Below are 16547 nucleotides of genomic sequence, written 5' to 3'. Positions count from 1 at the left end.
ACTTGGTGATAAAAATGAACTCAACGTAAGAAGAAATTCAACAGGTATTTATTCGATTTGAATCACAAATGAGACCAATTAAAATTAAAAAAAAAACATTTCTGACAATCTTTAACTTATGTCACCTGATTTCTTTATTTTCACCACTCTTCATCTCAATGACAATCTTTAACTTATGTCACCTGATTTCTTTATCTTCACCATTCTTCATCTCAAAACTGGTCTTAACAGAGTCATTGGCTTCATTATTCATGTCTTTGGAGCATAGTTCAAAATCATCTTGAAAATTCCAAGGTTGTACTTCGGCAGAGCCAAAGATCATGAAAACTCCATTGGCAAAAATACCATATAATGCTGTTGACAAGAATATCATCTTCCACAACCACTCATTATCCTGGTCCATTAACATTTCTCGGTCAGGTAATAGGTAACTACTCAAAATAGGTATTTACTTAAAATAATATGTGGATAGGGTATGGTACTTACATGCTCGTAGACTTTGGTAAAATGATTAACCATCGTGGCAAATGCGAATGTCAATATGGAGGATGAAGTCCCTGTAATTCCTTCTAAAATTCCTGAAAGTAAAAAATAATTATAAGTGTTGGAGCACTTTGAGCATTTCAAATAGCCTAATCCTCAATTTTTAAAATTGGTTAAAATTGAAATAACTTTTTTCATGTTCTCGCTTGAATTCTGCAATATGGTACAATCAGAATAAATTTGTTCTATGATGTTTAAAAGATCAGAATAATAAAAGTAACCCAAAAATTATTTCAGTTTTTATGATTGGTAACCCATTTTACAATTCAACAAGTTGTTTTATTTTCTGCAGATACCTACTACTTAAATAGGTATACATACCACAAAATTTAGGACTGAGATCCATGACAACTAATAATGGTCCAAACATGGTAAACGCTCTCATAATACAGTTGATCATCATACAGCACACGGTCAAAATCAGATCACATTTCGTAAAAGCAATAATTATCAATGGGATTGCAGAAACTATACTACCTTTGTGTGAATTCACATTGATTATTTAAAACAAAACACTTAATCTCAGCAGTAGGTATTACACCGATACTAAGATATATACATTAGGTACCTAACTGAGTGTTGAGAAATTACCTACTTACCTAGAAATGTACAAATTTTTCTTACAGCTGTAATACTAAGCCGATTTTTCCTGAGAACCAAATCACTCCAGTAGGCAATTCCAACAATCAGTACCATAACTACAAAATATGGCGTACTTGTGATGATTCCGATCTATATAATTGTATTAAAAAATCAGTTAGGTATTGGGTATAGGTACATAGGTATCAAGAAATTATTTCTGTTAAGCCACTTCCTTAATTTGTGTAGATTTTAGAATGACCTATCTACTTTCATAAAACCCCTCAATTTTGTGTAAGTTCTTGATATTCTCCTTCAAATTAACCTTCATATTGATTGAACAACTGGAGGTATAGTCAGTAAATTTTTCTAAAATTATACAGTTGAGCCACCTCCGCCCCCCCCTCCGCAATGGAAAACCTCATAAATTAAAAAAAAAAAAAACTTTTTGTTACATTAGGAGACTATGAGAAAATTACGTGTGAATATGAGTCACCTACAAATTTTTTTTTGAGTGAATCTGAAGCCTGAATGACCCCACGCTAAATCTCACAAGAGTATAAGTTAAAATTACTCTGCTTTCTGAGCTGAATAACTTGAATATGAATTGTTGAACAAGTTATTAAAAACAAGTATATCACCTACTTCATTTGAATGCAGTCCATAAAATATTTTGAGATATGTAGGAGAATACGTGGTCATTGCTACCCATGTCCATGTGATTGAATTCACTGCAAATATGGTCGCCATCAGTGGTACACTAGAAATGATACCTTTCCAAGGAATATCTACCTACAAAATGAGATAATTGGTCATGAAAACCCATTTAAATGTCAATGGTTTGTGAACATAGATAAATGTTAAGTTGGATGGTGAAAAAAAATCAAGAGGATTTTGACCAAATTAAAAGGATGCCTTCTTTTTGAATTGAAATTCATTCAGAAAATTATGCCAACTCGGAGGTAGGTATCCTAGAAGGGAGATATGAGTCCTCAAGGAGGAGGCATTTTTGAAAAAATCTTGGTTTTGTTTTGCTCTTTGCCTCTACCTAACCTATTTTGGCAAAAGTGGTACAGTTCCAAAAGATAATTTTTGAGATCCATTCTCAAGTTAAGCTCATCAGCATCCATCATTAATTATCGATTATTCATTATTCATCATTCATCATTCATAATCCATCATCATCATCTACCATCCATCAATCATCATTTCAATCATCATTCATCATGCATCATGCATCATCCATAATTCACCCGTCATTCGTCATTCATCATCCATCATTCATCATTCATCATTCATCATCCATCGTCCATCATCCATCCATCATTCATCATTCATCAATCATCAATCCTCATCATCATACCATATCACCCCGCATGTGGCTATTGTGACCATTACAGTTACATAATCCTGGAGGTAAGCACGCCATTCCCAGTTGGGTGAAAATCTGCCCTTCTGCCAATAAAAACGCCATTTTCTGCACCATCTGCACCACAGAAAAAAATTTCTCCTGAAAAACACGCCACAAGAATATTTTGTAGTGTATTTTTGTCGCATAAGGCCGCTACGCTTTTAAATTAATTGGCATATTTCTGCAAGTCGAAAGAAACCAGCTACAAAATATGCTACAAGAACGTTTTGTAGCGTAGAGGAGAAGGTACAATTATGGACCCAGGTACAAATATGGGCCCCCATGGTTTAGTGTACAACCACTAGCGCTACGGTCATGCTGGGTACTAAAAATTATACTAGTAGTGGGTAATTCTCAGAAAAAGGTAAAAATCGTGTACATGGCAAATTTCTCAAAGGTTTTAGCATGATTTTTTTTTTTTTTTTTTGGTCCATTCAAGGATCATCCCCCACACATTTCACATATGGTATTGAAATTTTTAGCCCCTCCTTTCATTGGTGTACATTCGATTTTATACCCCAAATGTCCTTCGACTTGGCTGTCACACACCATGTTTTTGAAAATGAATGTTATAAAGTGTCATGAACTTCATTTTTTTGAGGAAAAATTGGCACGTTCTCATTATCATAGAACACGAAGGTCCATTATTGTGCAAATTGCAATTGGAATAAGTCCATAGAAAGCTGACATTTCACATTTGAAAACTGTCACACACTTTTTGCGCAAATTTTCGAGCAATTTTCAATTATTTTTGGTAGCTTCCCAATCCAATATTTTTTTCTGGTGAGTGGCTGCACTGGTTCACTGTCTTCATAAAAATGTTACCCCGCAATGTTATTCTCATAACCTAGGCAATGACTCGTTCTGATCGTACTTGTCTCTGAAAATATGATATTTCGCAAAATTGGTGTCCTTCGGCTTGCCTTTTTATTTACCCCGATGAACCCGCCAAAAACGATAATTGAGAAAGGGAAGTTATTCTACATGATAAGTACACATTTATTACGTGTTAAAAATCGAATAATGTCCAGTAGGTAAGGCTAGAAATGAAAAAACGTTGAGATTGTCCTTCGGCTTGCCCAGCGCCCATTTGTCCTTTGACTTGGCCAAATTTCAGACAGCTGTACTTTTATCGCGCTAGTCGACATATTACACGATAAAACAAGCAAAATTTGACATTTTCTCCCTCCCCACACCTCACCTCTACCCCTACCATAAAAATAAGTCCAGATTCGAACTTTGCGGCCTGAAAAACATAAATTCACATATTACACGATAATAAGTATAAGCAAAATTTGACATTTTCCCCTCCCCACGCCTCACCCTCCACCTCTACATAAAAAATAACTCCAGATTCGAATTCTACGACCTCGAAAACATATCAATCGACATATTACACATTGATGAGGGTCGAATCCTAATTATCGCTGTTTTAGGGGGGCCGGGGTCCACAGTGGAGGGGATTGAATTGAGGCCAACACTAGAACAGAGATCTGGGACACATCAAAATTGACCTTTTTTCTGAGAATTACCCTAGTGTAGTATCGATGATCCATGTACTTATTTCGGATCCATGCAAACTTGGGTGTCTCTCATCAGCAATTGTTTTTTTTTGCGCATTATTTTCTGCACAATGGAAAATTTTACAAGTTTTTCATTCAGTAATTCATCAACTTCAAATAAAGTTTGGAAAAAAAATTATTAGCGAAGTAAGTAGCTTACAATGTGTACTTTCAAAATATATTTTCATATTTGTCTGTACTTCAACTGATTTTCATAATTTTTTTCATTTTTCATAAACTGAGCCGATTTTTTTGCATGGGTATAAATACGTATATGGACCCATCAATTTTTTTACCTAATTTTGATTCAATATTTTTTAGAATGTCGAGAAAAGTGTTATTAACAAAGAAGACAAGTCCAAAGTGTCGAAAATTGAACCATGATTTTTTCATTTTTCATAAACTTGGCCAATTTTTTGCATGGGTATAAATATGGACCCCTAAATTTTTTTTCATCTAATTTTGATTCAATGGTTTTTAGAATACCGAGAAAAGTGTTATTAATAAAGAAGACAAGTCCAAAGGATCAAAAAACATCTTTAAAAAATTTTTTGTTCAGTTTTCTGAAATTTTTATTCATTTTTTGAGGGGGGGGGTCCATATTTGTACCTGAGTCCATATTTGTACCATTTTATGTCACTTTTCTAAATTTCAAATTTCTCCGTGAGTTTTCAACAAAAATAAATAAATTTTTTTACACAATAGACTAGAGCCTTTGGCCTTTCGAATGGTATACTCGAAAAAAATTTTTGATAATTTTTTCTACCCTTTAAAGCCAAAAAGCTAGAGGGGGTCCATATTTGTACCTTCTCCTCTATTTATTTGCGTACCAGCTGAAAAACGCGCGTAAATGTGGTATTTTACGTGTGTGTTTTAGCTTAGTATATAAATGTTTGTTCTATTGATATCATCTGCACTGGTGGTTAGGTATTAGAGTTCTCGCTCTCTGATACGGAGACCCGAGTTCGATCCTCTAGGCTGAGCCAAGAAATTTCTCATGAACTAACAGCAATGGCAGATTTTTACACTTAGGGGCAGAAAAACCAAATACGCGCTGATTAATGGGCAGATATGTATTGACGTAAAGTGCCAGAATTCCTGCCAGTGTTTTTATGTCGAGTAAGGGCAGATTTTCACCCAACTGGGTTGTTTCATGTCCTGTGCCTTCTCACACATTCGGCAAAGCTGCAGCTAATTGCTTTGCAAATGGAATCAGTCCACTAGGTTGATGATTGTCCTCTTACTCTGGCATCTTCTGCGCTACGTTGCACAAAGATTATCTCCATGGTATCTGTCTTCTGACCTGTCCAAAGTATAATTTGGTCTCACCAATCTCTCTTAGTATTAATGTGTTAGTTCTTTTTGCTGTCCAAGGTACTCGCAACAGCTGCCTTCAGCACCACATTTCCATCACGTCGATCTTTAACCAAACCCTTTCTCAAGTAGCCCAAGTCGCTGATGCATACAGGAACACTAAGAAGACCATCGCATAGGGCCAAACCCTAGAACACCAAAAATTTAGCGGCCCACTGAGATATTCCATTTTATCAGTCCTGATTCTGGGCTTCTCAATTAATCGGCCAAATTTTTTTATCCCACTTTTTAAAGTGCAGGACACTGAGCATAAAAATTCATTCAGAAATTTTTTAAGCAGCCCAGTGTTTACCTCACTGGCCCAAATACGTTGCGGCCCGCCGAGATTTTCTAGGTAACTCGGTGGTAGGTTCCGGGCCTGCCAGCGCATTTACCAGTCAAATTTTAAGGGCCCTGCTTATTGCTGAATTGCTCTAAATTCGTTTCAAACGAGTCACCCCAGTTTTAATGAGCTGGCAGTGGCGACATATCTCAGCTTTACACCCGTCAGTGTTCTCAATGATGGATCCAAGGTAGGAGAATCACTTCACGACTACAATCCAAGACCACTTTTGAGGTTCTACTGCACAGTTAAAAATATTGCTGATTACTTATTTTTGGGTAAATTTGTATTTTAGAATTGTCTTTGTTTCCAAAATAAGCATCTCACATTAATCTACCTATGTACCTCTACCTATGTCGAGACATCCATCAAACATTGTCATATCTGAAACTGGAGAAATATTTTGGGATGGAAAGTTGCCAACTTCTTGGTCATTAACTCACTACTGCCAGTTTTGAACCTCCCCCCTCCAAAAAAAAAAAAATTGTGTAATTTTTTGGCCATTTTTGTAAGTTTTTTGCAATCGGAAATAATAACCAGATAATTGGCACCACTGCGTTCCAAAATATCTCCACCGTTTCAAAAATGATATTTTTTGACGTTTTGACATAATTAATGCAAAATAATTACTTGAGAAGGAAAAATTTTTAAATCTCAAATTTATGCTGAAAATAAGTGATTTGCACAGGTTGGGGAAGGGTTAGAGAAAAATATCTACAAATTTTTCGAAAATTCCTCTTCTTTGAGAACCCATATCTCTCCTTCAGGGGCACCTTCGAAGCCCAAATTTCTTCTGAGTGACTTTCAACTCGAAATGAAAAGTCTCCACTGCATTTGTTCAAAATCCTCCGACATTATTTAAAAACGATATGTAGCGTTGGCTGCCTACCTTTGTCCGTGCAGTAACCTCTTTCAGGCTACTTTCAATATATATTTTTTCTTCAATTGTAATTGAGGAATGAGAAGCTGGTGTATCACTGACCAGGAAATACCAAAATAAACCCCAAATAATTCCAAGCAGACTGGTCAAGTGAAAAATGCACGTCCAGTGTAAATATTGCCCAATGAACCCAAATAAGAAGCTGCCCAGCGTTAAACCCAAATATGAACCAACTATAAAAAAACCCACCAAAATCAGTATAAAAATCATACCTACCTAAACATCTTACTCGAATTTAAAGGCTGCTAGGTAGGTAATTTACATACGTGCAAGACTGGCTCCAAATCTGGCTCGTTCATCGGGTGGACTCCAATTTCCCACGATTGAAAACAATCCAGCTGGTACAGACATAAACTAGGTATACATACAACAGATCAGCGAAATAAGACTAAATTTTTCATAAAAATTATCAAAACTTCATCTGAAATAAATGATTTTTATCACAATTACCGACAAAACTCCTTGTATGGCTCTTAGCCAGGCTACTTCCAGGGGTCCATATCCGGCTATAGTCGGAATCAGAGATGACATTGCGGATGAAATCACTTGAGCAAAACCAACGACTTTCTTCGATCCATATTTATGAGCTAGAATACCACCGAGCATAATTGAAACATAATTCAACCAATGATACCCCGAAAGTACTAAATTCTGTTCAGCTTCTGACCAGTCGTATCCATCTTTCTGAACATAAACATTCGATGAAAAATTGCCAACTACTTATATAATGTTGATATTCTATTTTTAAATTTGGTAGGAACATTTTGAAGGTAGCTCACTTGAATTGAATTTGCCAATGATTTTTCAATATCGTCGTTCTCCAAATGATTTCTTGAGAAGAAACTAGCATTTGGACATATAGTTTGCGATTTATTGAATGTGATTTCAACATTTTGAGTATTCACCATGGACACGATTGCGATATTAATATTCAATGTGACGAACGTGTTACAGAGAAGTAGAAATAATAGTAGCCATCTAAGTATATTACGTTCTGCAAATAGAATTTTTTATCCAACCATGTAATTAATTCAGTAGAAAAATGTACAAAAAATAAAATACATACTCTGCATTTTTCCGGACTACCTATCCCGTTGAAATATGCTACAAACAACTCAGATTGGCAGAAATTAGGATAAATAAAGTTCCACAAGACTCACATCAACTAAGTGCATGATCACTGATCAGTCTGAGATCGAAAACTAATTTATGATTACATATTCGCAATTTATTCTCGATTATTATCATGTTAAAGGTTGCTTTGTAAGTCGTTAAAATAATTAGATATGAAATAAGTAGACACCGACATCATCATATCATAGATATAATAAATTAAATTTTTTTTTTTTTTTTTTGGTGTTTATAATTGCAAGATTATTACACCCGTGTAGAGTGGGGTTTAGATTTGATTTATTAGGTTGTTTTTTTTTAGTAGGGTTATGAATTTTTGGATTTCAGAAGGGTTGTCTGGGATAGTGATTGAATTTGAGTCTATTTGGAGAGATAGTCTTGTTTGCTGTAATTTAGGACAGGGAATAATAAATGTTGAATGGATGTTGGTATAAAGCGATAAATGGTTTTTTATTCCGAATTTCTACCTCCAAAAATTCCACAATTAAAGTGATTTTAGTTTTTTTTGCCAGCCTACGTCATCACTTCTCAGAAAAATTAGCAAATTAGATAAGTACCTAGATTTAATTTTTATTTGGGTTGGTGCAGCTCATAAAGTAGGGTACAAGGAACCTCGTAACACTGATAATGACTTCACCTATATGGCGACCTTTGCTTGCTAAAACAATACTAGGTTATCATATTTTTTAATGTTAAACGTATGATTAAAACAAGAATAAATTCCACATGCTAAACAAATTAACAAATTACGTATATTTCTTTTAAAATAATCTAAATGCGACATGGTCCATTTAAAAAATAAATTGAAACGATTATAAGGTCACGGAGTCTGCTTACATGTGTCATTACTCATCTCGACTGAATTTTTACTTATTTCGGGAACTTCTTTAGGTGAATTCCAATGTTGCAGAGTGGAGTCACTGAAAAAAATAAATATTATACCGCCGCCTATGCTGAATCCCGCTGTGATGTAGAATATATACTGCCATTTTTCCATGTCGTTCTGAAAACAAGATAACACATTAATGACTAGCCGGATTAAAAAGTTTACCTATCTACTAAAATCTGAATAATGTAGGTATAAAATAGGTAAATTATAAATTTCAACTAACGTTGAAAAACGGTAACTGGTCAGTTAGGAATGGCGAAAGGAATCCAGATGATACAGCCAATGTGCCTGCGATTCCTTGCAAAACACCTGAAACATGTAGGTAGGTACATTTGCACGTTCATTGAAGCTATCTTAGTTGAAAAATAATTTCTACATCTGCTCCTTTAATGTAAATGATGGTCAAACATACACACTTATACTCAGAATAAGTCCCACTTCAAGTTCCTACAAAATTTTTCATTGATGACGAACCATTTGATTTAAAAAATTGTAATTTTTAACCCCCTCCCCACCAATAACATATCAAAAATTGGAATGTTTCAATTGATTTGGAAATAGTTACTTCTGGACTTCGTGAAATTTATTTTTCCGTCTTTACAAATTTTTTTCAGTGGAATTAAGAAGATCCGAGCGAAGCAAAGGAAAAATATTTGAACATTTTACTGTTCTAGAAAAAACATTTTTGAGTGAGAAGTTTATTTTTCTAACCTCAACTTAAATTTGAAAACATTTAAATAAGACACCCAAAAATTTTCTGTAAGTTTCAATTAAAAAAAAAACAGTTTTATTGATTAAATGTTTTTATATTATTTTAACGCATTTTCAATAATTTTTCGTGTATTTTTGGCCACTATATTCATAATTATTTCAGTCAATTTAGTGCATTATTTTGAATGTTTTTACATCTGTTGAAAACACAATGTGTTTTCAATTGTTTTTCGTGCATTTTGTTGGAAAATTTTGCTACAATTTTGTTTTTTTTGGTAATTTTTTGAAATTTTAATGAAATTTAAATTCAAAGTAATTTTATTGTTTTTTTACAATTTTTGAAAATATTTAACACTTTTTCATCATGCTTTTTTGGAAAATCATCCTGAAATTTAATCTGTGATTTTGATGCAATTTCGAACGAAGTTCAATTAAATAGGTAGATATACTCACTGCTGAAGTTAGGACTCATATCCAAGATAGCCACTGTAGCTCCAGCGATGAAAAACCCATGTAGGGTTATCGCCACAAACAGAAATACCACAGCCAGCTTCACATTACATTCAGCATAAGGCACAGCCAATAAGAAAGCTCCTCCCATTACGCAACCTGGTCAAACAAAAATATGTATCCTTAATATTAATCTCACGAGCACTTTGAATCAATTTACTCATCAATGTGTAGCTCTTCGAACAGACTTACTTACAAAAACTGAAAGTTTCCTGACATATTGAGTACTCATGTATTTTTTTCGGATAATAAAATCTGTAATGGAGGCTGCGAAAACTGATACGATTGATTTCACAAAGAACACTGCTCCAGCGATATAGCCTCCCTGGAAAAATCACCACTCTTGATTAAATCGAAAATAATCAAAATATCACTCCATTGGAGAATAGGTCAGTAGGTAAGGCTAAATTATTTACTTTTTTCATATCCAGTCCGTGCACATATCGCAAATATGACGGTAAATAGATATTCAACGTGTGTATGCACCATTGGATACCAAATTGGCAAAAAACGTTCGCCCAGAAGGGTACAGAGGTTAAAATACTCTTCCAAGGTATCGGTAACTATGAAATAAACGACGAAAAAAAATTAATTCATTTGTCTACGAATTACGTAATATACATACGAGGGTAGGTATTATCTAAGTCAGGTACCTAGGTGATTAATTACCAGTTAGAACGAAAATTTAAAAATTTTGAGAACACGATTACCAACCTTATCTTTAGATATATTATTTCCTATACGTTCTTGGATGTATTTTTTTTCTTCTGTTGTGATGGTAGGATGAGTTTCGGGAGAATCAAACACCACCAGTAACCATACACCGTACCATATCGCTCCCATCAGAGTAGAGGCGTAAAATATACTTTCCCAGCTGAAATATTCTCCAATGGTACCGAAAATCGGATATCCAACGGCTACTCCAAAGGCTACTCCTGCAAAAAAAAAAAAAAAAAACGATGTAAAGTTTGTGATGTGAACCAATAAATCATCTCGAAAGTACCTAACGATTTTTTGAAAAAAAAATAGGGCCCAACGAGGAAGATATCCGAACTGTCAAAAAATGTTTTGAAATGGACAAATATGAATAGAATCTCTTTCTCTCGATTTTTGGTAAATTTTTGAAAATCAATCTCAGCCAAAAATGAAAAAAAAATCAAAAGGAGGAGTTGCGATAAGGCCATTTTTTGACACCAGCTAGTTATCGACTCAACCACTCTTAAAATGTTGTAATAAATGTACGAAATACGAATCCGTGGTTGGTTAACCCAAAATGAACTTTTTTTGGGCTCCAGGGGTTCCCAAAGTTGCGAATAAAAACATTTTTAGGAACCACTTAGTACTATTTTCAAACAAATTTTTAGCATAAAATATCTGTTTGAACCAAACAAACATTATGGGAGGTTATTTTCTTACTTTAGACCCACGGAGGCAAAAATGGGGGAGTTTCAATTTTTTGAAAATTTGGGAACCACCATTTTGGACCTGCCCCTTCGAACCCTGCTAAAAAAAATTTTACAGTCTATTAGTATCTGAAAGACCTCCATCGTGCCAAATTTTGAGCTCAATAAAAATTTTCGCTGGTACTGAAGAATCCAATTTTCCAATTTTTCGTACCTAATTTCAATATTTTGAGAAGCCCTGGAAAACTAGAAACCTGGAATTTGCGCCAAACGTAACGTTCAGAGGTGTATATTCGATTATTTAGATGAAAAAGTTGAATTAAGCTCCCTGTATATTTGTAATTTTGAACCCTTTTTTTGAGAGCCCCCCCCCATTTTAGGCACCCCTAAAAATGGCGTTTGTGCAATGAATTAAAGAATTTACATTTGAAACACATTAGCAAGTGCTCGATAACTTTTCGTAGGATTTTTCCAGTAACTTTCAAAATTGAGCTATTTTGAATCAAATTCTGAGATTTAAGGATTTAACTATTCGAAAAGACGTGAAAACGTGTTCATGATTTCAACGAAGTAAAAATGCCAGAATTTGACCTAAAATATCTCAATTTTGAAAGTTACTGGAAAAATCCTACGAAAAATTATCGAGCACTTGCTAATGTGTTTCAAATGTGAATTCCTTAATTCATTTGAAAAAATATGCACAAACGCCATTTTTAGGGGTGCCTAAAATGGGGGGCTCTCAAAAAAAGTTCCAAAATTACGAATATACAGGGAACTTAATTTAACTTTTTCATCCAGATTATTGAATATATACCTCAAAACGTTACGTTTGGCGCAAATCGCAGGTTTCTAGTTTTCCAGGGGTTCCCAAAATATCGAAATTACGAAAAATTGGAAAATTGGATTTTTGAGTACCAGCGAAAGTTTTTATTGAGCTCAAAATTTGGTAGGATGGAGGTCTTTCAGATACTAATAAACTGTAAAAAGCTTTTTAACGGGGTTTGACGGGGTGGGTCTAAAATGGTGGTTCCAAAATTTTCAAAAAATTGAACCCCCCCCCATTTCTGCTCCTAAGGGTCGAAAATAGAAAAATCTCCCCGCATAACGTTTATCGGGTTCAAACAGATATTTTACGCTAAAAAAGTTTTTGAAAATAATACTCAGTGGTTCCTAAAATTATTTTTTTATTCACAACTTTGGGAACCCCTAGAGCCCAAAAAATGGTCATTTTGGATTAACCAACCACGGATTCGTATTTCGTACATTCATTACAACATTTTAATAGTGATTGAGTCGACAACTAGCTGGTGCAAAAAATGGCCTTATCGCAACTCCTCCATTGAGCAATTGAACTGTTTTGAGCAGATTCTAGAGCCTCCAGCAGATTTTTTAAGGTGGAAATTCCTAAAAAAAGTCCAGTGAATTTCAACGTTCAAAAATTTTCTGGAGGCTCCAAAACTGCTCAAAACGGTTCAAAAACCGTTCCCAATTGATTTAGAAGGTTGAAAATAGGATCGTACCAAATTTCAGTTTTCTAGATCAATTTGGTAAAATTTAGATTCGATTCAAATTTTGGCCCTTTTGATTTTCAAAAACTCTTTTGTCTACTCAATCGATTTAGCTTCGTCCTGTTCGAAAATTTCCCATTAGTTTGGGATACCTTCCTTGTGAGTACGTAAGTAGAATAAATAGCATAGGTATTTTCCAATGCATAATTTGATAAAATTAATTAAATTTTGGCACTAACCCAAAAACACAGACATGAATTTTCCTCTTTCGTCAGGTGGCGACCACTGACCAACGATTCCAACTAATCCAGCAGGAATACCCAAAGACTAAAAATATAAAATAATAAACCAATAATATGTAGGTATCTGTAATATTGAATCATTATGAGTAGAGTAAGTAGGTAAATTCTAACCAACCGCGATAAATCCTTGCAGTACTCGCACCACCAACACAACAGTCGCATCCAAATATGCTAATCTAGGGATCAGAGACGACATTGCACAGGCGATGAAAGTAGAAAGTCCAAAAGTCAACTTGGAGCCAAATTTATGAGCAAGGATACCGCCAAAAAACTGGGCCGACCAAGCAAACCAGAAAAATCCGCCGAGGATCAAGTTTTGTTGGTGTTCTGTCCAAGGTAATCCCTTATTCTGAAATTGATCAAAATCGAAATTCAGTTGATAATAATATGGACATACTTAGACATGCATAATGTAATTCGATGATAAAAATTATTCTTGCTTGATGTTTGTTGTGTTGTGTATGATTGGCTTCAACTTGGTAGTGAGTGTTTTGATTATTTGAGTCATCCAAGCCTTTGAAAAAAATCACATCGATATTGGAGCTACGAGTACAAATGCCTTCGTCTGTGTTATGTAGTTCATTTTCAGTCGTTTCAAATTTCACCATCGATATTATGGCAATATTGACGTTAGTTTTTTGGAACATATGGACCACAATACCGATGAATAACATCCACCATAATATGACCCTTTCTATAAACACATAAAAAAACCACCAATTTGTAAAATTTATTGTTACGAGGAATGATTAGATACGTACCTATCTGAACTCATCTTTTAGGTTGGATCATCAAAGAAAAAAAGGTTTTTAGTTAAAAGTTACTCAGAATTTTTTCTAGCTCTGAAGGTGCCCCTGAAGGAGAGAAGGGGTCCTCAAAGAGAGGGCATTTTTGAAAAAATCGTGGGTTTTTCGCTCCTGTCGCTACATCAACCTGTTTTTGGGAAATTGGACTGGTCTCAAATGAAAGTATTTGGGATTCTGCATCGATCTATGCTCTTTCTGTCAAAATCCAAGACCACTTCAAGGGTTCTAATGAGGGGTTGAAAATTTGCAAATTAAATTGCTCATTTTTGAATTTTGTGTTTTAAAAATTTTTTCTTCGCAAATATTGCCCATTAATTATGCCAAAAATATTGAAAGGTGAATCATTCCTGAAACTGGAAAAATATTTTGGAACGCAGTGGTGCCAATTTTTTGATTTTTTTTGCCAATTCCAAGAAATTGAAAATTTTTAAAATAAGTTTTTAGCTATTTTTTTCAACGGTAGAAAGATCAGAAATTCACTATGGCAATGTACAAGTCTCAATTTTGCAATTACCCCACTGCAGCTTATATAGGAAGTATTATGAGAACTTTAAAATATCCCACGAAAAAATATATAGATCAATGTCTCAACATGTAAGTGGGTACCTACTTTTAAAAAATCACTTAAAAATTAGTAAATATACTCGTAAATAAAGTTCACAATAAAACTTACTTTTCATCATTTTTTCTGGATCACAACAATCACAACGCTACCTACACCATTTAATTTTTCGTTAACTTAGACTTCGAGAGAACAAGCTCACGAGTGAGTTATCGTAAACATTACACCCAACTGGTTGGTTGTTGAGACGATACGCACGCAATTTTCCTTGCCCTTCAAATAAGCACATCAGTACGTATTATTATATCGTATTTTCCATCCAATATACGAGTATGAGGTAATTGAACTTGAAATATCGGTAGGCATGTCTGGATAAATAATACACATTAATAGACAACTAAAGCATTATTCAATTTGAAGGTTCTGAGCTTCATTTTTTTTTTTTTTTAAATTATTTCTAGATTCCATAGGTCTTGTATTGAAACACGTGTGTGTGTAATTTAACTCTTTATCTATTCGGTATTTAGAATACTGGTTTAATGGATCCCCACACCGCTACACCTGTCTGAGTCGTATTTTTGATAACTTCTAAAGTCATTTTAATGTATAATGTAATGTCGAACAAGTTCCCTAGGTACCTACATTGCGCATTGGAACGACGATTTCTTCAATTTTCAGGTAAATAGAGGAGGTTATGGTGTTGGGGGCATTGGAGGGGTTGATTTAAAAAAATTATTGAGTTAATTTTCATAGTTATTCTCGGAGCTCTCAAAAACAAATTAAACGATATGTCACACGATATTCGACATTATTTTCCCACAATATGACCCCAATTTTGGGGCTTCGTATCCTGCATGATTTTGAAAAATTTATCACGAAGAAATCTACTTATTTAGTAATAAAAACTATAAAAATGCACGCTTCCTGGATTTTTTTTCAAAATATTAAATTATCTATGATAAGATTTTGAAAATCGAACTTTCAAGAAAATCTTAAGTTCGATTTTTTTGAAATTTTTGGCGAAAATTTTCGAAATTATGGACATTATGACGAGAAATTTCAACTGCAAAGCCCTCCCCAGGGGTAAGGAGGAAATTATAGCGTTTTATTTCTTTCCTGAATTGATGAACTGTGCGAAAAAAATTAAGAAGATCGAGAGAGCTAAACCCAAAACCGGTCAAATTTGACTATTCAGCTGTCCTGCAGTCTTTAGCAGATTTTTTGTCGCTTCCAAATTTGAAATAATGCTAACAAACTGGGCCAAAATGAAGTATACTCGGATTATCCACCTTCGTTATCTTATTGTTGAACGATTCGATGCAAAAATGTTCAAAATTCGTTACTTTCAGTTCACTTGGTCGAAAATTTTTCCCGCAATTATTTTGGAAATGAATGCAACATTTTTCGTCTCATATTACAAGATAACCAAAAAATTTGTCGAAGCCTCCAGGGCAGCTCAAACCCACTGGGTACTAATCGATTTAAAAGTTCAAAAATTATGTATAAATCGAGCTTTCAACTTTCTATCGCCCGTTTTCCAATCAAATTCCAATTTTGAATAAAAAGTTGACCGAAAACTGAATTTTTAAAATTTTTTAAAAGTGAGAAAAATGAAATTTTGCGTTCAAAATTAACCTTGTGGCGTACTTTTAAACGACGGTTTAATTTTTTTCGTCCATATTCAGTAAATTGTTCGTTCAAATTGGAATTTTTTTTTGTTTCGAAGATCCAAAAGTTCATGAAATTCCTTGGAACTACAATTGTAATATTACCTAATTTTTCAAGAATTTTTTATTATTTTTTTTTACTCAATACTGAAAAAAAAGTCGTAGCAGTCTGCCGCTACGTAATTTTGTTTGGGCTTCGCCCAACTCTCTCTTTCCGCTGTTTCTTTCTTGTATTCGCGGGGGGACTTCTTCCCACTGCACCCCCCTTGGGCTTCGCCCAACTCTCTTCTTCCTCCTGCAAAAATTATGGTAACAAACCTGTCTTGA

At 34.4% G+C, this 16547-nt stretch overlaps 2 protein-coding genes across 3 annotated transcripts; both read right to left on the bottom strand.

Moving 5' to 3' along the window:
• Window positions 1-26: 26 nt before the first annotated feature.
• On the bottom strand, window positions 27-7952 carry LOC135834426 (sialin-like). Of its 2 annotated transcripts, XM_065348298.1 has the most exons (10): window positions 7798-7951; window positions 7511-7725; window positions 7182-7415; window positions 6998-7085; window positions 6681-6904; window positions 1768-1914; window positions 1143-1275; window positions 865-1020; window positions 487-578; window positions 27-394 (listed from the first exon to the last, which is right to left on the bottom strand). In XM_065348298.1, exons 1-10 carry the CDS (start codon window positions 7802-7804, stop codon window positions 179-181), a joined length of 1512 nt encoding a protein of 503 aa, XP_065204370.1. In that variant the 5' UTR covers window positions 7805-7951; the 3' UTR covers window positions 27-178. The 2 variants fall into 2 exon arrangements, with proteins under 2 accessions (XP_065204370.1, XP_065204371.1); XM_065348299.1 differs by lacking the exon at window positions 6681-6904 and having other exon boundaries at window positions 6998-7069; window positions 7798-7952.
• Window positions 7953-8592: 640 nt separating this feature from the next.
• LOC135834428 (sialin-like) lies at window positions 8593-14964 on the bottom strand. The gene is made up of 10 exons (XM_065348300.1): window positions 14665-14964; window positions 13626-13879; window positions 13301-13534; window positions 13123-13210; window positions 10687-10907; window positions 10389-10535; window positions 10165-10297; window positions 9916-10071; window positions 8975-9060; window positions 8593-8865 (listed from the first exon to the last, which is right to left on the bottom strand). The coding sequence occupies exons 1-10, from the start codon at window positions 14672-14674 to the stop codon at window positions 8683-8685; spliced, it is 1512 nt and encodes a 503-aa protein (XP_065204372.1). The 5' UTR covers window positions 14675-14964; the 3' UTR covers window positions 8593-8682.
• Window positions 14965-16547: the final 1583 nt, after the last annotated feature.

The sequence above is a fragment of the Planococcus citri genome, chromosome 2 (genome assembly GCF_950023065.1).
Source record: "Planococcus citri chromosome 2, ihPlaCitr1.1, whole genome shotgun sequence".
In the NCBI taxonomy this organism is placed as follows: domain Eukaryota; kingdom Metazoa; phylum Arthropoda; class Insecta; order Hemiptera; family Pseudococcidae; genus Planococcus; species Planococcus citri.
Note: the sequence above shows the minus strand (reverse complement) of the source record. Positions and strands in the feature narration are given on the sequence as shown.